The sequence below is a fragment of the Aricia agestis genome, chromosome 1 (genome assembly GCF_905147365.1).
Source record: "Aricia agestis chromosome 1, ilAriAges1.1, whole genome shotgun sequence".
Lineage (NCBI taxonomy): Eukaryota > Metazoa > Arthropoda > Insecta > Lepidoptera > Lycaenidae > Aricia > Aricia agestis.
This window is the reverse complement of record NC_056406.1, coordinates 19,274,748-19,296,504: the sequence shown is the minus strand read 5'-3', so window position 1 is coordinate 19,296,504 and position 21,757 is coordinate 19,274,748. Positions and strand designations below refer to the sequence as shown.

The window sequence follows — 21,757 nt, the reverse complement described above, 5'->3', positions numbered from 1 at the left end:
CGGGCTCTTCTGTAGAAAAAATATATGATTTTGGTGGGATTGGGTCCATCTGGTCCTCAGTACAACTCAGTCAAGAATATGTAGTCTCAAATCTGTTCTGCATGGCATATTCAATATTAAAGGTATTAAGCCTTAGCCCTTATGCAATAATATTTAGGTAGTATTTTGATCGGGTAGTATGAATGGATTTAACATTAAAACGTTATAGCTATCTACTTCTTACATATAGTGATCTATTTCCACATAACATTTCTACGTGGCCGGCAGCAGTGAACCAAAAGGAATCGTGGACATTTTTATCCCACCTGCGGTTACCCTTTACACCTACATGTGCAGCGCCACGGCCGAGTGAGCACCCAGTGAATCGGGCCGCCTGCTTCAGAATAGTCTAACTTATATACCGGGCGACCGCTGCACTTTACGAATGACCCCAGACGACTGCAATTCATTACGTGCGAATTCAAAATTGCTCTGTTGGTTTGCGATTGAGCGCCATGATAAACTATGCTGGCCCGCAATCGATAACTCACTAAACAATAGGTACAGTGTATTCAGCATCATCGCATTTCTGTTTATTAACTATTCAGTTTGTCCTATGGTTACTAGGAATATCCGTCCCACTGGGTAAAGGTCGCACGTACGGGTTCCGTACCATTATAGAGCAAAATTAGCCCAAATGGGAGCCCCCCTTAATTTTTTATTTTATTTAAATATCAACCCCCCTTAAATATTAATTTTATTTTGTTTTTAGTATTTGTCGTTATAGCGGCAACAGATATACCTACATAATCTGAAAATTTGAACTCTCTAGCTATTGCCGTTCTTGAATTACAGCCTGGAGACAGATAGACGGACAGACAACGAAGTCTCAGTAGTAGGGTCCCGTTTTTATCTTTTGGGTACAGAACCCTAAAAAAGGATCAAAATGTTTTATTCCAATTACCCCGGTATTGCTAGAGACAATTTCTTTTCTCACATTTTGCCATCAGATCCTGGTAGACCTATAATAATTAATTAAGGTAAGTAAAAGCACTAATGGTAGACTCGGAGCTAATAGATGACACTTACGACTAAAATACCATAAAAATAAGAATTACTCTAATTTTTTCTCAACACTTTAAATTTTATAAGCTTCTCAAGCTATCTGTTGATGTGAAAAAATATATTAGGGTACGCCTTCGGGAACAAAATTTTGAAATGGGATCAGTTTTCGTAAATAATGTGACCACGTCAACACGCGCTCGGCAATTTCTTAGCAAATAAGTTAAGGAAGTCGAAATTTTGCACGTAAGTTTTGAATACATTTATTTGATTTTTTGTAATTTCTATTGATTTCATTAGATTATTGGCCATGTTGTATACACTAATTAATGTTTATTTATGATTTTTTATCCCTTTTCCCTAACAATATAAAGGGTGTCTACTATTAGTTCTTGAAAATGTAAAAAACCTAATAGATGACATGGATCTCATCTTTTAGTTTTGCAATACATACTAAAGTTATTTTGTAGTTTATTCTACTGCAAATATCACCACTATTCTCTGAAAATATAATTCTATTAACAAACTAAGAAATTAGAACTACTGTACCTAAAAATTGACATATCTAAAACTTGTACTGATCTAAAAATCGATTGTTTTAGTTTTTTAGCAGTAAAAAGAAGAAAAAGGAGAGCTGAGAAAAGAAAGAGAAAGAAGAAGAGGCAAGAGAAGCATGGAGACTAAAGACTGAAAATAAATTTGCTTGGAAAAAATATATAAAAAATAAAAATAAAAGGAAAGATAGTTTTAACATGGAAGAAGAATAAATAGAATCTGGAGACAACGTGGATAATATTTCATATGCATGTAGTTACTATGATGAAGTAAATGAAATCTTTTGAAAAACGGCAAATAAATACCTAGTAATAGGAAAAATGTAAATTGTAATGTAATGTTCTATGTCAACTATTAGTTCATATTGGTGTCTACTATTAGTGATGTTCGTTTTCTGTGATGTCATCTATTAGTTGTTATGACTAAGTCTACAAAAAGACCAATAATATATATTTTTTATTGATTTGTCAGAGAATAATTATAATAGTTTTATTTTGTAAGAGTTACTGAAGACATGGAAGAAGTTAGCAATCCTTTATTTTCATAAATATATATTTTATAACATTCAAATGTTTTATATTTCCTTAAAGCGTCTGCCATTAGTGCTTTTACCTTATTAAGAGTATTAGAAACTGAGTTTAAAAATTTGAGATGTAGATACAACCTGGAGACAGATAGACATCGAAATCTCTGAATAGGGTCCCGTTTTTACCCTTTTGACACGGAACCCTAAAAATGACTCCATCTTAGCTTAGATGAAATCGGCTATCAAAACCGAAATCGTCGTGGTAGCTTCGGATTCGCCCTTTGCTGTCTAAACAGCCTCAAGTATAACAAAATTTGTAAAGCAGAGAATATTAAGGTAAAGCTTAAAAATATTTTGCGTACGCTAAGTAGGTTTTAAAATGGGCGACATCAGAGAGCGAAACCGTCGCGCTGCATCAGCGATAAGCTAGAATTAGCATATTCATAAATTTAATAAGCTTGACTCCATAGTTAGCTTAATAAATATACCTATAGAGGCTTATTATTTTTCTGCCCTTCTTCTCCTCTACCCTACCTTGCAGCGACATATTCTTAGTTCTTAATCTAGTATAAAAAACTTAATAAAATACAAAAAACTGATTAAAAAATATATTTATTGAATTAATGTCACTTTGAAAACAAAATATTTTAAGTAACCCCCGACAGCTAATAACGATATTAATAAGGGAGATCGCAGACGACAGACTTTTTGTGTGATCGAGTCTACGGCGCCCATACAGTGGGCATTGCGCGGCCATGCCCACTGTATGGGCGCCGCAGACTCGATCGGACAAAAAGTCTGTCGTCAGCGATCTCCCTAAAGCTTACAAAATCTTCAATACCTTAAGCTTCCAAAGAAAAAAACTTATTAAACTCAGTTCATCATAATCACTCTGACTTATACATATAACTTCCTTTGTCGGGGGCACCTACATTCTAATACTGGTGTCATCACTTATAGTTATAGTACTGTCTTATATTATAAGCCCTCCACGTCGGCCCATAACGCACCAATACAGACTACGAACATGTAGAAGGGCATAATCCTCTATGATAGCCGATGATAATCGTCTATGGTGTAAGATATACTCATACTGGCAAATAGGCAATCACGGCATCGTGGTCCAACGATAGTAGAAGCCTTAACGCAGCAACTCGGCAAATCGTGGCAGTCTTAGCATTTGCTCTCCTTGACGTCCTTCAGAATGTTCCTGGACTGTAGCGCGGCGACGGCCAGGGTTCGCTCCTGCCGCTCCTCGTTCAGCTGCAGTTGGAGGTGCTTGACGTCCAGCCTGAGGGTCTTGACCTCGCTCTGGAGGCGCATGACGATGGCCGTGAGGCTGGGCGGGCCGTGCGAGTGGACCGGCAGCGAGGGCGACCGGACCAGCGCATCTATACTCACCGGGAACTCGTCGTCGCACTCTGAAAACAGACGAACACGTAAGCCGCTGGTCGGCTACTTCCATCCATACGAAGCCCAGTTGCGCCAATCTGGGCTAGTGTAGATACCGCGTTAAAACATTATCCTTATACGGGGTGTAACAAAACAAAGTGAAAATAACTTAGGGTATAATATTATGTATTCCTTATATATAATAAAAAGTTCACTGTGAAAGTAGCAGCGTTGATTTTTTTTTGGCGTTTCTAAGGCTTCTTTCGAACGGCACTTGTAGACAGCACGCGTCGACGGCAGTCGCTGGAATTTTTTTCATTGATTTTTTTTTGACAGTATTCGACGGTTTTGATTCGGTCTGTGGTTCGTCTGTAAGCGATCAAGCTACGTTCATGGTTCTATGAGAGATGCAGGAAGCGGATTTGCTCATACAAAAAAAATATTAGCGCTGCTATTTTCACAGTGAATTCACAGCGAACTCCCAAAGTACTATCACATTGTTTTGTTACACTTTGTATAAGAAGAAAGAAAGCGTAATGATTTTCCAAGGAATTAACTTTGACTCAAACTGGCGCAAGGGGGCCTGAGAGCAAAAGATAACCCACCTTGATTCTATAAGTGAAGGCTGGTATACTTAATATATTATAGTGTTATAATAATATACATGAATGCTATTACTCTTATAGTGTATACAATACTTTATATATTACGCTAAATTACATAGTGATGTATGTAGCAAGAATATATTATATTATATATATTCTTGCTACATACATCACTATTCTTAAACGCACCGACACCACATTTACAAAGCCTTTCCCAATAAAGCTGATTATAATTACGGCGTTGGGACTAAAAAGTACATGGAAAATCACCCATTGATTTTGATATTACTTATGGACAGAAATATGTTACTCATAAATCATGAAACATAATTTTCTAAGTAGAATCTGCAATGTATAACTTCTGCAAAGACAAGCTTTTAACGATGCATACTTTATGTATGAATGTGACTTTGTAGTGGACACTGAACAATTAATAATCCCTAGACATTAAGTGGTCAGTTCACGAGTACCAAGTTTGAAGCAAATAGACTTATTATATGTATTTTCATACACCTACGATTGCAAGTTACTAAAACAATTTACACTTAAAAATATTCAAAGTGCTATAACATAATATATTGCAGTTTTGGCTTTCTAGCTATTTTAGGGTTTATCCTAAAACCGTTCTCCATCATACCGCAATGTCTATAAAATTTAGGAGCACATCTGCCGCTGGGTACATTTTACATTCCCAATAAACAGTGTTTTGTTTATGGGATCAATGTTCCTTGCGCGTTATCTTTACGGGATACTTAATTTTATGTGAAGTTTGGCTACCTACTGCCTAGTTATCGAATTTATGCGCTAACTTCGGCAGCCACGTATTGAGCTCCTTCAATCAGGTCAGAAGATATTGTATATCGGTGATCCCATTTAAGATTACAAGTATGAACTCGGGAGCTATTCTAACATTAATCAAAATAATTTCCCCATTGAAATCATTGAGTAACATAATATAAAATGTTTACCATATTATGTACATTGTACACTACAAAACAAAGAGGCTCGACATTTACTACCGTTTGCAAGTGGCATAGTGGATTTTACAAAATCTTTCCCAATGACAAAGACATAGAAATGGGAAAAAGACGTCGATAGCCCGGGATAAAGCCCGCCTGTCGACAGCGCAGCCCGCAGGTTGCTGCAGTGATTATTTCCGACAGAACCATAATCCTTCTGCCATCTATATTAGCATTTACCACCAAGATTATTGGTAACCTCTCGCCCTCCATTACATCATGTAGATAACATAACAAGCATAACCATCTATGTTAACTACTGCATAATAAAATCATTAATACAATAATATTATTGATATATATTAATAATAGTACCTAAATAGAAAAGGTTAACCATTCTGGTATTCGAGAGATTAAAAGTTAGTTAGTAAATAGTAATAAATAATACAAATAAATATTCTGATTAACGTTTATTTGCAAATACATTGTACATTTATAATATTATAATATAATCTACAATATGATTTAAAAAAATAAATAGGTATGCTTAACACTTAAAACACGCGGAGATAAGTAGGTAAATGTTACGCATATTATTATTTAAATCAAATGAGTTATTTTAAATTGCGTGTTTTAGTTTTTTTTATTGCCAGAAAAAATACACAATCAAAACAATTGTTTACATTAACTTATAAGGTTTAAGGAATCGAAATGTACGATTGTAATATTTATTGTTCATTCAGATTATAAATATTATATTCATTTATAACGTTTGCATAAAAATTACATAAAACATGAATAAATCCTCGCAACAAGTATCAAATAAGCATTTTATAGGTTGTTACCAATATATCAGTAATATTGGATCGTCTAGCATTTTGCAAATGATTACTATCTATTTAGTTTAAAATCGTAGATAGCATCATATAACTATAAGTGACATTTTTCTCACAAGGGACTATCAACTAGCTAAAAGTACAAATGAATTTTATTTATTCGTATACGTTCTATTCCTTGTGAATTGTCTTGTAACGATTGTCGGAATCGGCCGACCGTAATGTAACAGCCACAAATCAATCGCGGGTTCGGAGCACCTCAAATTTTGCAATGTCCAAGAAATTATTGCTGACCATACTTTAGGAAACAAAACTGTCACAGCAGCTTAATAGAATTTATTTGTGGCAGTAGTTCAATTTAATTTTATATTGGCACTTTACTTCTGTCGCAAGAGAATAGATAGATTCCTCATATTTTACGTTGGTACCTTTAAATTTTGTGTAGAATTCTATGTTTGGTTGAGAATGTTCCGGTAAATCTCGATTTGGAGGACGTGATATACGCAGAAAATGACAAATATCCCGTGCACTCACGCGGAGAACGTTCGGCCCCCGCCTCCGCGCCCAAACTCTCAAAATACTGCCAAATCAAGCGCAAAGGTACGGGAGATAAGCCGAGGTTTAGATAAGGAAATCGTCTAGCCGACGACGCGGAAAAGGATGACAATTTGTCTCCGGAGACCACTATTTATTCTTTATAAAGCGGGCCGAGTCCGACGAGTAGTCCTCATAGACACCGGCACGAATTGCGATAGAATTTCTGGTAGATTGCCAAACGACGGTTTACCGTTCCAGGAGAAATGCACATCCGGCGGCGGTCGGGGATAAAAAAATGAAACGTTTAGCGAATTCCGAATCGACGGACGTCGTAAAACAGTAAACGCGTCGTACATGCAAAATTAACTTGCAAACTATTCGACCGACCCGTTTCTAAATTTAATTTCGATTCTAACAATTATGTAAAAGCAAATCGAGGCGCAGATGTTGCCCCAGTTCAAATAACAAATTGACATCTTAATATAGAAGGACGGAAAACTAGGTTTTATATGGTCGGGGGCGACGTTGAGTCGAAACTCGTGTTATCGATTCGAGAACGACGTAATTGATATGGTCGGACCGCGTAATAGTGAGCTCTAGGTACGCGGCCGGTGCGCCCGGCCTCGCCCGACGCCGCGCCGACCGCCGACGCGACGTGTCGGACACGATTTAAGCCCCCGACGTAGCACCTATATTAAACAGGGATGATCCGCAGGAGCCGAGACGCGTTAGTATTACAACTTTCTTACGATTATGGCAATTAATTGCGTCCGCACACAAAACGGGTCCAAGTCATATTTTATCAAAATCGTTTTTGCGAAATATGTAGAAATCGTTAACGATTGTCATTCAATAAACTGTCTTATAATTTATTGAAGCTCACTTGAAGGTATCTTTTACCTTCAAGTGATCTTTAAATTTAAAAAATACTTGACGTGAAAGTAGAGAAAACTAAAAACTGCGACAGTCAAAAACAAATAACGATAGTAGTTAACAGAAGTAAATATCGACTTTGTAGCTGTTACATACGGGCAGTTTTTTTAGAAACTTTAAATTAGTCGACCGTGAGGGGCTTTTAAGTAGGTAGTGTATCTTAATACTATAATTTAATTAAATTTTATTATTATTTTATGCTGTACTTCATAAAAACGTTAAAATACTTTCATTAATAACGATATTGACATCAATAACAGTAGCGATACTGCCAGTAATTAATAATTAAAAAGAGTAATTAGAAGTATTAAATCGATACGTGAATAGTTACAAATCGAGCTTCAAATTGGCTTCAAAATATAAAATGTTGGCCGCATACGTACGACGCGACATCGTAACTTAATATTTTAGCATATTCCATGAAACACTAAGAGCTGGCGCGCACTACGACTTTTTGTCGCGCGATTATTTTACTGACCGACCAAAATTCAAATAAAATGTTTCTTTATGAAATAAGCTACAGATTTCATTTTCTACCGACATTTGTCTAGCGACTCACGCTGCCGCTGCTTTTTAATGGCGTAGAGCAAAATGAAATCTATAGCTTATGTCATAAAGTGGCACTTTATTTGAATTTGTGTAGGTCGATAAAATGATCGCGCGACTAAAAGGCGTAGTGCGCGCCAGCTCTTCAACCTACGCTTCGGAGCCCGCCACATTTCAACATTTTGCTTATATCATCTGAATCTTTGACATTATCCGATTCAAGTTTGTTTGAAGTTCGAGTCGATTCATAGTCGGCGAGATCGGCTTTATTGAAACGTCTATTGAATTTCATTTTTCCGAGCATGAGATAAATCATGTCGTCTTCTCTCGTATGTTAATTAATTATATCAATAAATATATTATGGCACATAAAACGACGTCCAGTAGTGCAGGCCGATAAACTAATACACATTTATTGCAACATAAAACCACCGTAATTAGGGTTTTTTTAGAATTCCCCAAAAATATTTTACGATTTGCCCAAAAATATTTGTTGGGTATTTGAGTTAAGCCCCTTTCCTGAGGCAGGGCACGAGACGTAGGTTTATCTATTATATTTTATATATTAGTTTATCAGCCTCCGTAACATTTCACTAATCCAGCTGCACAATTTTGCGCTAATATAATATAATTCTCTATGGACGTTTGCATAAAATAGTATTTTAAGATACCCTAACTCATTTTAACTTACAGACTAAGGTCTAGTATTGTCAAAATGGAGGTATTAATATTTGGTGTTAGTATTTCATCGTTAGCTCAGAAAACATCGCATACGTCCTTAGCACGTAGGAACAAACATGTATGTAACGTTTTCGGTGCCCTTCCTGTCACATATTTATTGCAGATGACTAGTTGTTAGAGATATATTTTTAAAACGAGAGATATATTCTCGAGGTTAAAACGTTAAATGTTCATAATTGTGTAGTTTATAACAAATTCAAATTTAGAAAACGTGTTACAATTTAATTTATCAACAAAACGTATTTTGCAACAAAAATCAAAATACAGCGCAGAGACTACACACTATAGTCTATACTCTATAATACAATAGACTTTGAGAACATTTAGCGTAACAAAGTCAAAATATAACAAACAACGCCATTCCATAATATAAAGCACCTATAATAACTACACTACATAAATTTTTAAGTAACACGTTTATAATATTCATTATAAAAATATTTTGTATACCGCACACGTCTACGAATACATAATGCACCATTGAATCGTAAGAAAAACTTCTTAAATCGAAAATAATACTGACAACATGCAGATAAAATAGATCTATGTTTACATAGATAACATGACATCAGGCGACATGGCCCTTCGGGACACCATCATGCATATATTTATATATAATATAAGTTACACAACCAAACGTACAACAGTGGCGTCACCAACATGAAACCGTTTTTGCTAAGCGTGCTGATTCGGATGCAGGTCTTGGAACAAAATATAATTGGGAAAAATGTGGGTTACGTCACTTTTGCACGAGCATTCATGTTCAATATCCGTACTGCATACACGTGCAAATCTGATACATCACTAGCGCTAGGCAACACGAAGCAGAAAATCTATAAATAATAGTGATCGTAGCTTTATTGTAAGCCCACAATTTTTACTTACTGCCCTTCCTTGACGTCTACAGATATGCTAAACCTAGCACAGCAAACAAGCAAAATGGAACAGATCGACCGAAAGGCGCTAATGATTGTGTATGCGAGTATATAATTATATGTCACCGTGGTAATAATGGGTCCGAAAATTTTAAGCCTCACTGAGATTGGTTGCGTCATTTACAAAAATAACCTTTGATTAAATATTTGGCTAGTTACTAGGAACTGACACTGAAGATAACAAACTATGATAATATACTGTTTCATTCATATTATCAAAAGAAAGAATTACACTTGCTAATTAATTATTATAGAAACTATGAACTCTCGTCCAATCTATCTCACCTAACTAGGTAACAGTCGAGTTGGGTCTTCGTAAGGCTTATCGCACTCGATGATCAGAAGCGATATAATATACAAAGCGAGAATATAGCATCTAGTAGCATCTAAAGCATAGGCACGGGTTGAGTTACAGCGGAACTGTCCCGTCCCGCTCCTGTTCAAGCGTAAACAGAACCGATTTGAACGGAACGGGAGTATACCACAAATATTTTACAAATTAGGAGCATATTTTGAGCTGCTCCCATTTTCGTTAGTAAATTTATACAAACAAAGTTCCAAAGGTGGAACTAAAATATTATCATAAAATTCAAAAGACGCAGGGGCGGACTTTCGACCTAAGATAATATTCAGAGGGTAAAATTTTATAACGCGTAACATAGAATACGCAATATTATTATCTAACAATAACAATGAATTCAATTTCGATAAAACTCCCCGAGTGCGGTGCGGAAGGTGAAAGGGGAGGGGGAAGGCTGCCCCGGGGCAGGGTCTAGTGTCAATCGAAGTGGTGCGACTTGGTGAGCTGCTTGACGAAGGTGCCGCAGCACCAGGTGGAGGAGCGCGCGGCGGGCGGCGGCGGCGCGGGCGCGGGGGGCGCGGACACGCGGGCGCGCGCCAGGCTGGGCTGCGAGCCCCACGCCGGCGCGCGCTCCCCGCGCCGCTCGCGCAGGTTGGGGTTGGAGCGGTTGCGGTGCTCGGCCAGCAGGCGCCGGGCCTCGGGCGCGCGGTACAGGTGCCCGTCCGCCGCCGACGAGCTCTTGTTGCGCCGCACCTTGGCCGCCCCGCCCCCCGCGCCGCCCCTCGCGCCGCCGTACTCCGGCGTGGCGGCCCGCCCCGCCCCGCAGATGTAGTGGGATGCGTTAGTAGCGACAGCGTGATATTGTACTTTACCGGGAGAAAAGTGGCCGCAGTCCCCTGCAGGTGCGATAAAAAGGCAGCCGCATGTAACAAAACACAAACGTTCAGACCACCGTGGTGTCACGTGCGCCGCGGCCCGGGGCGCTCTGCCCCCGTGTCGTTAGGTGCTCGTTATATTACAGGAAGCCCAGCAGCAGTAGTACCCGTATTAATATAGTGAGACACTGAATATTCTAATAAATTACTTAATTATGAAGCGTATACTGGAGAGATTATACACGTGATGTCACAAAACAACAATGACTAGCTACTTTGTACTAACAATTATAATTGTATAAATATGCACTGTATATTAGTATTATCGGAGCTATCTAGTCAGATCTATGATATACGCTAAGTAGATATATGAAGCATGCTATACCATGCACGTAGACCCCTCTACGATATAAATGCGAGTATAATATTTTAGGTTACTGCTTGTAAAGTACTGGCACTTACACGAACATTTAGGATTATACGATTGAGAAGCGCTATGTAGTTGTTAGTGTGAAGCGACAGAGATGGTGGGGTGTTCAGAGTAGTCGGGAATTACGACTATAATAAATAATTCATTATTTATTATAGTTATTCATAACAGCTTATAAAGCGAAAGAAGAAAGAAATTACTTCTGCAACTCTCGTAGTCACAAGAGTTGTGTATCATTAGCGAGATACAGCAATAAGTTTTAATAGAAGTAGAGACTAGAGTAAATATTATACATATATACCTACATAAAAATTTACAAATATTCGTTATAAAGCTAGTTTATAAAAAATATGATAATATGACTCAAAACGACTAGAAGAAAAGACTGAGACAAAAAATAATGAAAACCTTAATAAAAATTGGTAAGTAAATAAAATAGAGAGCAGTCATAGGACGTTGCTTGGAGCAAAATGTTTAAAAAAGATACAACAGTATACTCAGTAAAAACATGGTCAACATAGCCAAAAGGCATATCACAACATCTGAATGCTCCACCATCTGTACGCGACTGTAGTTTTATTCTAGCAACCAACTGATAATACGATTTCTTGACTTTGCGTGTCTCCTCCGCGTCGACTCGAAAATCTCCAGCGGTATATTGGGTACTGCATGACAATTAAAATGTTAGTATCAACCCTGACCGTTATGAAGCACTACGTTACTTCCTATCTCATTTCCAAAGCAGAACTAGCAGGCACGCTCGTGTTTAGGTTGTTTGTGACCATCGACGGAATTGCCTTCATTTTAGGTAGGCATTTATTTTAATAATAGGTTTATGTATGTGAACAGTAGAGTAACTAGCAGCGCCAACACTGTCGTAGTATGTACTTTAATTCATCAAGCCCCATACGCTCACCGGTGAACGAGACACAATAGAATATCTATTGTGTCTCGTTTTCCCGCGATCGACGGGTTAAAGGTGAAAAGACACACAATATGTTATGTCAATAAGGCTTACTAAATATTTCTTTGGCTTGTTGCGCCGATGGTCAAATATCGAAAATGTTTTTTGTCTTAAAACAGTTGACGTATCGCATCCCGGCACAACGATGGTAACAAAACTAATGTGTCACAAAAATAATTCACAATGGCAACGACACAAAGCGGACGAATTACATTTCGAGTTAGTTAATTTTGATATGTTTGAGTTCCGCAACTATGTTTAAAGTATTGTAACGTTTTGTGTATAAATTTATAGCATAGCTTATAATGTTACAGTATACGTAGAGAATACTTACCGGAGCTGACGGCGTTCCTGCAGCGGGCGGAGGTGCAGTACGCCTCGATGACTTTGAGAATGAGAGCGTCCTCCTCGTACGAGTTGGACTTCCTCTGGTGCGGCGCGTAAGGGTGCGTGGGCCCGATGTTCTCGTCCGAGCCCACAGTGAACGACTGAGGCCGGAGCGGCGGCGCGGGCCGCAAGCACGTTATACTCCACCCTGAAAATGTTGTGGTGATGAACTGCCAATAAATATGTCGGCTAATTTTATTTTTGTACTTGCTAGATATAATGATAAAATCGGCCAAGTGCGAGTTGGACTCGCGCACGAAGGGTTCCGTACCATAAGGCTGAGTTTTCACCAGAGATATGTTGCGAGGAATGTGTTTTTAAGATCCAATAGCATCGCCGCACTGAGCGATGTCATGGCAAGGTCAAGTCAATGAAGCGATTCTATTGGTTCTCAAAAAGAAAAACACATTCTTTGCAACCTTATAGAGATGCAATTGATTAAAAATAATATTAATGAAGATAGGATAGGTATGGCGCGGGGCCATAGAAAATTAGAAACGTAATTTCAAAATATGAAGATAATTAATAGATGGACAACATTTTTTCTATTTAAACATTTAAATTTGTACATCTAAAAGAAATATTTGCAGTAATTTTAAAATTCTATTTGCAAAAATATTACTTACTAACAAAATATTTGTATATTTTGTTACTAATAATATACAAATATAAAAAACCTTGTCGAGCTCTATGGTTATGGTTAAATACGTCGTCTTGATGGCGTCCATTTTTAACTTTAACCAATTTGACATTTTGCATTGTAGTTAAAGTTACAGTTATAGTTAAAGTTAGTTGATGCAACCCAACCTAATCAAAGCAAGTATTAGTCGTGTATAATGCTCGGTAGCAAAGCAAAAACTTACCTTTACTGCTATAACTGGTTTCGGCGATGTCGATAAAGTCGACTGAGGAGAACTTTTTTCCGATGGGCATTTTTTTCGTTTTAGTGGGAGTTTGGTCGAGCGAGTCGCAGGAGTTGAGGAGCCACCTGGCCGACTGGTTCTTCTGTTTGTTCCTTTGGGTTTGCGATTGCTGCGAGTAGCTCTGGTGATTGTTGAATGAGTGCGATCGTTTGTGGTTGGTGAGCCCCGACGAGAGCTCGTTACTGCTGTCGCTCATGGCCATCTGAAAATTTCAAATTCATTTTAACACGCGGGTTTATGTGTTCGTGTATTCTTCAACTTGTGGGTATAAGTCGGACTCAATAACTTTGTGTCAAAAAATCTTACATGATAAAAATTTTTAACAAGTAGTTAAATAAATGTAATTTCATAAAAAAAATACACAAGTCATATATTTTCAATAACAGAATCATTGATTTTTTAGACTTACAACACTAAGGGTGGGTTGCACCAGAGGCGTAGTTACAGTTAAGATTAAGGTTATCGTCAAATATGGCGTCCATTATGGACTTTTACTAAGAATTTGACAGTTCATTTGAGATTTTGTTATGGTTAAAGTTAAAGTGGGTGGGTTGCACCAACTTACTTTAACTTTAACTATAACTTTAACTACAATGCAAAATGTCAAATCTTTGGTTAAAGTTAAAAATGGACGCCATGAAGACGCCATATTTAACCATAACCATAGAGCTCGACAAGGCTTTAAATGCACGTGGCGAAAAAAGGAACTAACGCTGTCATCATACAAAAACGCCATTTTTGACAGTTCTCATTTACCAGCAGCGCCCCCGCCTACGTTCTTATAAAGCCTTGTCGGACCAGCAACGTCTTCTGTCAAATTCTGTGGTCAAAGTTAAGGTTAAAGTTAAATTAGCCTTAACTATAACCATAACTTTGACCATAGCTTTAATTTTAACCACGCCTCTGGTGCAACCCAACCTAAGGCCGCGTTCAAATGACACGCGTCGACCACGCACAGGACCCGCACACGCGTTGTGCCCGCATTACACCCGCGCTCGCCACGCGCACGTCCCGCGCACTCATAAACTACTAGTGACTGGACTACTTCGTTCAGTAGACTAGCCACGGGCCGTGGCGTGTGCGTGGCGTGCGCGGGTGGAATTCGATAAATGCAATTTGAGATCTATTGATGTGCCTAAAGACTCAAATAAAATCAGCAAATTTCAAAGCGAGTTTGACGCGGGTGCAGAAGCGCGTGGCATGGGCGGGGCGGGTGCGTGTCGTCTGAACACGGCCTAAACATTTAATTTGTGGCGTTTTCTGTACATACATACTTACCCGGGTACGTCTAATTATACAAAACATCAATGCATGATCTACTGTACCAGATTAGAGATCTAGTGTACCAAAGCCTGCTCATGCACCTTCCGAGTGTATCGACGGTTAGTATATGGTCTACTTGCGGTGAATATACTGGGTTAGTCGTATGAATAAACACAGGCAAGGATGATCGAGTAAAGCACTGCGGTTGGGGCAACTCTAGTGACAGTATTAATCTAGTGGTAATAAAACTTCAAGGCAATATTATCTTCAAACCATGGAAACACAAACAGTTTCTCTTTACAAAAAAATTATCCTTGCCTGAGTCGGTGACCACGGTAATAGGTAATTTGGCTTTCATCCACCAGTGGGCGTACAGGTCGGACCGGTACACCACGAACCCGGTCGAGCCCAAATCCTTCTGCAGCTTGGACGCGTCCGCGCTCCTCGACCGAGTCTTCGGCACCTGGGAGACGGGCCGCGCCGACTTGTTGTTATTGGCGTCGCAGTTCCTCGTCGCGTCGCGGCGTGTCAGTCGCCGCGAGTCCTCCTCGTCGGAGTCCCTCTTGTATATGCGCATGTGGTAGTGCAGGCTCGGTTTGGTGCGCTCCACGATATTCAGCGTGCCCCACTGGCAGGGATTCGGCAGCCGAACGTTCTTGGGGATCTCCAGGTGGGTGCTCGGTTTGCGGTAGATACGCGGCGGAACTTGAGGTTTTATTTTGATCTCGGGCACGTAGCGCTCGATGTCTCGGCGTATCGAGGTGCGCTTTATGTCCGGCGAGCACACGGGCGGGCCGCTCGTGAACGTCGACGTGGGACTGGCGCGGGAGGCGTCCCTCACGTCCAGGCTGGTTTCGGAGGTGACGCTGGTGACGCACGAGGTGCGGGCCGTGGACCCGAACGGCGACGTGCACCGGCACTGCTCCTCGAAGGCGGCCGCCTCTATTTCGGACAGGGTGAGCTTGCGATTCACGAGCGAGTTCCCCGTCAAATTGTTCAGCGAATCTTTGAAGTCCCCGGAGATTTTGTCCTGGCCGTCCGACTCGTTGCCGGCGTTTCCGGCGGAGTAGTCGGGCATGTTGAGGTCCGGGGACGCCAGGTTGCAGCTACCCGCCACCCCGGAGTCGGACGATCGCGGGCTCGGGCACAGTGATCGGTCGCAGCACTCGCACTTCCTCCTCTGCTTCTGCGGGTCGGACTGCGAGCTCATCCTCTCGAGGTGGGCGCCAGTGCTCCTCGCCTCCGTTTCGACCATCGAGCGGGACATCGATCGCCGGAGCCGCTTGTCGGAGTTCAGGGAGTGCTTGCGGAACGGCACGTTCGCATTGAAGTTGACGCTGATAATTTTCATGTCCTCGTCGTCGTTGCGGAACATCGGCGGGGGATCGATCACGACGGGGTCTGCGGGGAAGTCCGCCGACTGGCGGGGCGACGGCGGGGGACTCAGGGCCTCCGGGAGGCCCGCCACGGTCGGCTCGTCCTCGGCCCCGGAGCTGCATCTCTCCTCGGCCGACTTCCACGGCTTCGGAACGAGCTCGTTTCTCGCGCTGCGGCTGGGGAAGCTCCGCCTCGTCGGGACGAAGTCCGTTTCGTTTCCGAGTTCGAACTGCGTGTCCCCGTCTATGTTCACTAGATCCTCGCAGGCCATGTAGGTCCTCGCCTCGAAACTGGAATTCTCAATACTATCGGAATGTTGGGCGGCGACGCCGGCCGAGTTTTTTACTCGAGACGCGTAACAGTTCTCTACGCTAGCTACGTTAGGCGGTATAGCGACAAACAGATTTTTGGTGCAGTCCCCTCGGACTTTAAACCGGGCGACGTCGAGGTGTGACTCAGGCGCGCCCTCGAGGTCGGCGGCGGCGGCGAAACTGCCGCTCCAGCTGCTGCACGACGACGACATCGTCCGCGGCCCGTCGCTCACGACGGCGTTCTGCCGGAGCATCTTGGAGGAGCCGGCGCCGTCGACGTCCGTACAGCCGGAGGTCGTGTACGTCTCGGTGGTGTCGGTCTCTCTGTCGCTATCGTCGCTGTCCGTGTACTCCTCGGTCGTGATCGTCCCGTCGTTCTCGATCCTCAGCTTGATGTGGTTCATGTGCCTGCGCATCACGGGCATGCCGCTCAGCTCGAACGCCTTGGCCCACGTCCTCTCGTGGAGAAGTTTTCGGAGCATCTGTCTCGTTATCACTTTTTTCTTCACAAGCTTCGCGAAATATTTCGTCAGGGAGTAGTACGGCGACGCCGAGGGGTAGTAGGACGGCGGGAGCGTCTGGTGGTAGAGGCTGCGGCGGCTAGAGTTGATGCTAGTCAATGCGCCCTCGGAAGGAGATCGCGTTAGCTAAGTAACAGATAAGTAGAATAAAATAAACTGAGTGAGGTTGATTTAATTCAACACAATGATTCGATACTCACGTGCGGCAGGGACTGAGGCTGCGCGGGCTCGTGAGCGGGGCTGCTGTTGTTGGAGTGTTTCTGTAGCAGGCTGACCCAGTTGTCGGCTTCGGCTTTCGTTTGGCACACGGCGACTATGGTGTCTATCATCGGCCCACTAATTTCAAATGCATTCTTTCTAGTTTCACTATCTTCTAACTTACAGACTGTAATACCAGTTAATGGAAGACATCCCTGGAACCAAAATTATACACATACATTTAGATTTACATTAGTAAACTGTTACTCACAAGCGATAAGCTTCTATAGTAAAAAAGTGTATTCACCTCGTAAACAAATGCGGATACCCTTTTGCTAACAGACAACAAGAGTAGGGCAGAAGGAAATAGAACGAGGTATCTATCCTGGTGCGACGGGCCGACGGCCACGCTGCCCATGTGCAAGACATCCCCGAGAGCGGACACCTCACCACCCGGCCAGCCGCGAACCTCTCCTGTCACCACTTGAAGTTCCAGCTCTTTTTGTCTCCTCAGTGCTGCACATCCACTCTGGAAATTGGACACAAAATTTTAGTAACCTCTTTTATTTTCATACCAAGTCAAGATTCAAGCTATAATTTATATCTTCTGCCTCTTAACTTAATTATCTATTACATATAAAAAACAAATTTAAAGAGAGAGAGAGAGAATCATAATTATTAAGCAACATCATGCAAGAGGTGACTTATTTAGAAAGAATTTAAATTATTTCAAGTTCAACCAGAATAGGCAGTGACGCACGCTGAAGCATTTGTCACACAAACCATTTTCGTAATTTTCTCTCAATCATATTTGGAATTCAATACACATTTCACCATTGCAATATCGAATTTGTCTTTATCATATGACATATCACTAGCGACCCGCCCCGGCGTCGCACGGGTATAAAATATATAGCTACTGAAAAAATGATTAAAATCGATAGCCTATGATCCTTCACTTCTTATCTGTGCCAAATAACATAAAAATTGCTCCAGTAGTTCGCGAGATAAGCCCTTTCAAATAATTTCCCCCGTTTTTTCCACATTCTCCTATTAGTCTTAGCGTGATAAAATATAGCCTATATCCTTCCTCAATAAATGGGCTATCTAACACTGAAAGAATAATTCAAATCGGACCAGTAGTTCCTGAGATTAGCGCGTTCAAGTTAGCCCTTTCAAATAATTTTCCCCGTTTTTTTCCAAATTTTCCTCTATTTCTTCGCTCCTATTAGTCTTAGCGAGATAAATTATAGCCTATAGCCTTCCTCGATAAATGGGCTATCTAACACTTAAAGAATCATTAAAATTTTAAAAATGAAAGGGAACAAAGGGACATGAGGGAAAAAAAGCGACTTTGTTTTATAATATGTATAGATATTCAGAGTCATACCCAGGTATACATTATATGGATATCACATCTTCTGAAGAAAATCATAATATATCATATCATGCATTAAGGGCCGCGCTACACCGGAACGGCTGCGGCGAGGCGAGCACTTTCAGTGTCATATTATGATTTTAAACTTTATCTTCATTATTGTAATACATAGTATCGCTTGAGAAATCGCGGCCGCCGGCCACGAGCTGCCACGGGCGGCCATAGATTTTTCAAACAATACTATGTATTACAATAAGGCTGGTTTTATCGTTTAGCGTTTCGCAGCGCCGTTGGAGCGCGCCCGTTCGAAGCTTTAAAAAACGTATGGACGAATGGCGCTGCTCAAGCGCGCGACTTTAAAACGCTACTACTACTCCCACACATCTTCGAAACGCTCCTCTTGCGGCGCTCCAACAGCGCTGCCGAAACGCTTAACGCTAAAACCAGCCTAATGAATATAAAGTTTAAAATCATATGACACTGAAAGTGCTCGCCTCGCCGCTGCCATTACGGTGTAGCGCGGCCCTTATACATATATGTATTATATAGAATACATACTGCAATATCTTTATACACAACAGAGGCCCGGTGTGTGTCCCCTCTATCGGGATGAGCTTCATGCACATGCCTTGCCAACTCTTGTAACATAGCAGGATATTTTCCAAGCCTTCGGAAAGGTTTAGACAGCCCTGCTGTTAGTACAAGTACACCAGGACAAACGGCGCCAGCATTCTCCATCCACGTATTTAAACTTTCTCTGAAAGTTGTATCACATTTTAGAGCATATTAGAGTATTATGTGACCATTTAATGCATACTGGAAAAAGATATAGGCATATACAAAATACAAATACACATAGGCACAGACAGGTTTCTTCTTATACTTAATAAACAGTTACATTGATGACAGGTTAAAAAGGAATCAACAAAAAGTGAGTAAAATCTAGCAAGTTTCTGTTATTCAGTAGGCATGACAAAATACACAGCCAACAAAATACTTACTTGTATTTATCTAAGATACACACAGCTTTTGGATGTCCAGCACAATAAGTTTGATGTACAGCTTTTATTTTTGGAGCCCACTGTAAGAACAAACCACCAACTCGCTGGTCGGGTCCAGTCTTTGTTGCACATTCTTCCAGAAGAGCCAGAAATTGTTCATGGATTTGTAACACCTCATTTATGTTGCCTGTTAATTGTTTGTACTCATCTTTAGTTAGCCTGCAATACAAACTAAACTGTATTTTGTGCTTCATATTAGTATTTATTACAAACAAACACAATATTAAACAAAACCAATTCAAAAAATAAAAAATAAATAATTTACGTTTAAATTATATTACAAACTTACATGTCACTTTTCTCTAAGGGTTGTAAAAAGTTGCTCACTAGTCCTTGCATTTCAGCAACATGGGCCTTTTCAGAATCAATGATGTCTTTAAGAACAACATTTCGAAATGCTTGTATTTCCGAGACTGCTCTAATGGGTGAGGTTGTTAAGGACCCTGATGGATCTATAAAGAATAATAACAATCTCACATTGAACTTGTAGTCTCTCTTATAAGTATAAAAACAAATGCATCACAAGTAATATTCATATCATTATGATGAAATAAAAGTAAGCAATTAGGTTACCTTTGTGTTCTGTGACATAGTTACTGGGAAACCATCCAGTGGTTTCCCCGAGAGTTCCTTCCCACCAGCCCCCTTCTTCCCTTTGAGTTACAGTTATGATATCTCCTTTTTTGAAACATAATTCATCATTATTCTTGCCCTTGAATGAGTATATTGCTTTGACCAAGCAATTTTCAGTTGCCATTTTAATGAAATAGCAGAACCATTTTCACTGAAATATAAAATATGAAAGTGTATTCAAATAACAAGATTGAAACTGAATATGTTAGGTAGATCCTTGAAGTAACAGGATCTATCTGTGTAGCTATTAGTAATCAAAAGAGCACCAAAAGAGTAAGCGCATTAGGCATCTAGAAGTGTAGCAAAACCAAAAAAAGGTCAGTTTTGGTTTACAATACAATCAAATGTGGATACCTAAAAACTGACACCAATATATTGTTAACATAAAATTTTAATAGTAAAGTTCTTGCAAATGTTGTAAATATCACAAATTGTTATAATTTTAACAGGAAACAAAAGATTTTTGCGTACAAATGTATAATTATATCCACTTCTCTCACGGTCTTCCAAAAATAAATACCGTTTGACTTTATTTTTCTTTTTTCTTTACCTTTTTTTTCTTATTATGGCACTTCGGCTATAAAACCATGGCCAGTGTCGACTAGGTACTATGACATCGTATTCATATTACGTCAGGTCTAAAGTCTAGTCAAAGTCTAATGCCGGCTCTCCATATAGGCGAACGCGTTGGCCAACGCGTTGCCAGACGCGTCGGTCCAATGTGTAGAACGGGCGTTCGCGCGTTGGCCGTAGGTATTTAGACGTTGGCCGACGCGTCTGCGAGCTTGCCGCGCGGGTCGGAAATGTCGGCAAAGATCAAAGGACATTTGTCGCAAGCTTCGTGCTTCATCCACACATAGGCCGCGCGATCAGTTCACCCGGAGTTATAGTTGTGATAATTATAATAATATGTAATAATTTAATAAATAATAAGTAGGTAATAAAATAATTACTTATATTATTTTAATATTATAAAATATTATGTAAAAGTGAGTTTATTTCTTTGTTTGTTACGTTTTCTCGCCTTTTATTTATTTATTTCGAGAATACCCTTTAAAAACTTTTTCTTGTCCACATTTACAAAGTAATTATATGCTGTGAATAAATATACAGCTACAGCTGTTAGCGACTCAACATCCATTTTGAATCCGTCCGCACATTGGCGCGATCCAAAGCATACTGAGCGACCTTCCTATGTGTGGATTACTCACAAACGCCGTTGCAAGCGCACTGCCAACGCGTCTGCGAACGCGTTGGCCAACGCGTTCGCCTATATGGGGAGGCGGCTTAAGTAAAAGTCAACACAGACAAGGAGTCATGTCAGTCGATTCAGTAAAGTGGTAGACGCTTTACTGAAACTTTCGATGGCGGATGGAGTTTTTGAGGGAACACAAAATAGCACGTTTCTGGTTATTACATCACTTTCCTACACTTCGAAAACGAATACCCTACCAAACCACGGTACCATGTGGTATCCTACCAATATTACACATTAAAAACCCAGTAAACACTATTTTAGGAAAAGAATA

General features: G+C 40.5%; 1 protein-coding gene across 3 annotated transcripts; it reads right to left on the bottom strand.

Moving 5' to 3' along the window:
- Positions 1 to 13,515: 13,515 nt before the first annotated feature.
- LOC121730979 lies at positions 13,516 to 20,742 on the bottom strand. Of its 3 annotated transcripts, none has more exons than XM_042120253.1 (9): positions 20,700 to 20,742; positions 20,169 to 20,379; positions 19,885 to 20,047; positions 19,536 to 19,754; positions 19,093 to 19,291; positions 17,464 to 17,685; positions 17,159 to 17,371; positions 15,068 to 17,084; positions 13,516 to 13,688 (listed from the first exon to the last, which is right to left on the bottom strand). In XM_042120253.1, the coding sequence occupies exons 2-9, from the start codon at positions 20,350 to 20,352 to the stop codon at positions 13,666 to 13,668; spliced, it is 3,240 nt and encodes a 1,079-aa protein (XP_041976187.1). In that variant the 5' UTR covers positions 20,353 to 20,379; positions 20,700 to 20,742; the 3' UTR covers positions 13,516 to 13,665. The 3 variants fall into 3 exon arrangements, with proteins under 3 accessions (XP_041976187.1, XP_041976198.1, XP_041976180.1); XM_042120264.1 differs by lacking the exon at positions 20,700 to 20,742 and adding an exon at positions 20,612 to 20,696; XM_042120246.1 differs by lacking the exon at positions 20,700 to 20,742 and adding an exon at positions 20,583 to 20,666.
- Positions 20,743 to 21,757: the final 1,015 nt, after the last annotated feature.

What these genes read in the sequence shown, in the direction of transcription:
- LOC121730979 (XM_042120253.1), bottom strand. Translation starts at nt 20,352, where the DNA reads ATGGCAACTGAAAATTGCTTGGTCAAAGCAATATACTCATTCAAGGGC. An exon ending in CTATGTCACAGAACACAAAG is followed by an intron (nt 20,048 to 20,168) that starts GTAACCTAATTG and finishes TATTCTTTATAG; the next exon opens with ATCCATCAGGGTCCTTAACA. An exon ending in TACCGTGGTCACCGACTCAG is followed by an intron (nt 13,689 to 15,067) that starts GCAAGGATAATT and finishes TGAAATTTTCAG; the next exon opens with ATGGCCATGAGCGACAGCAG.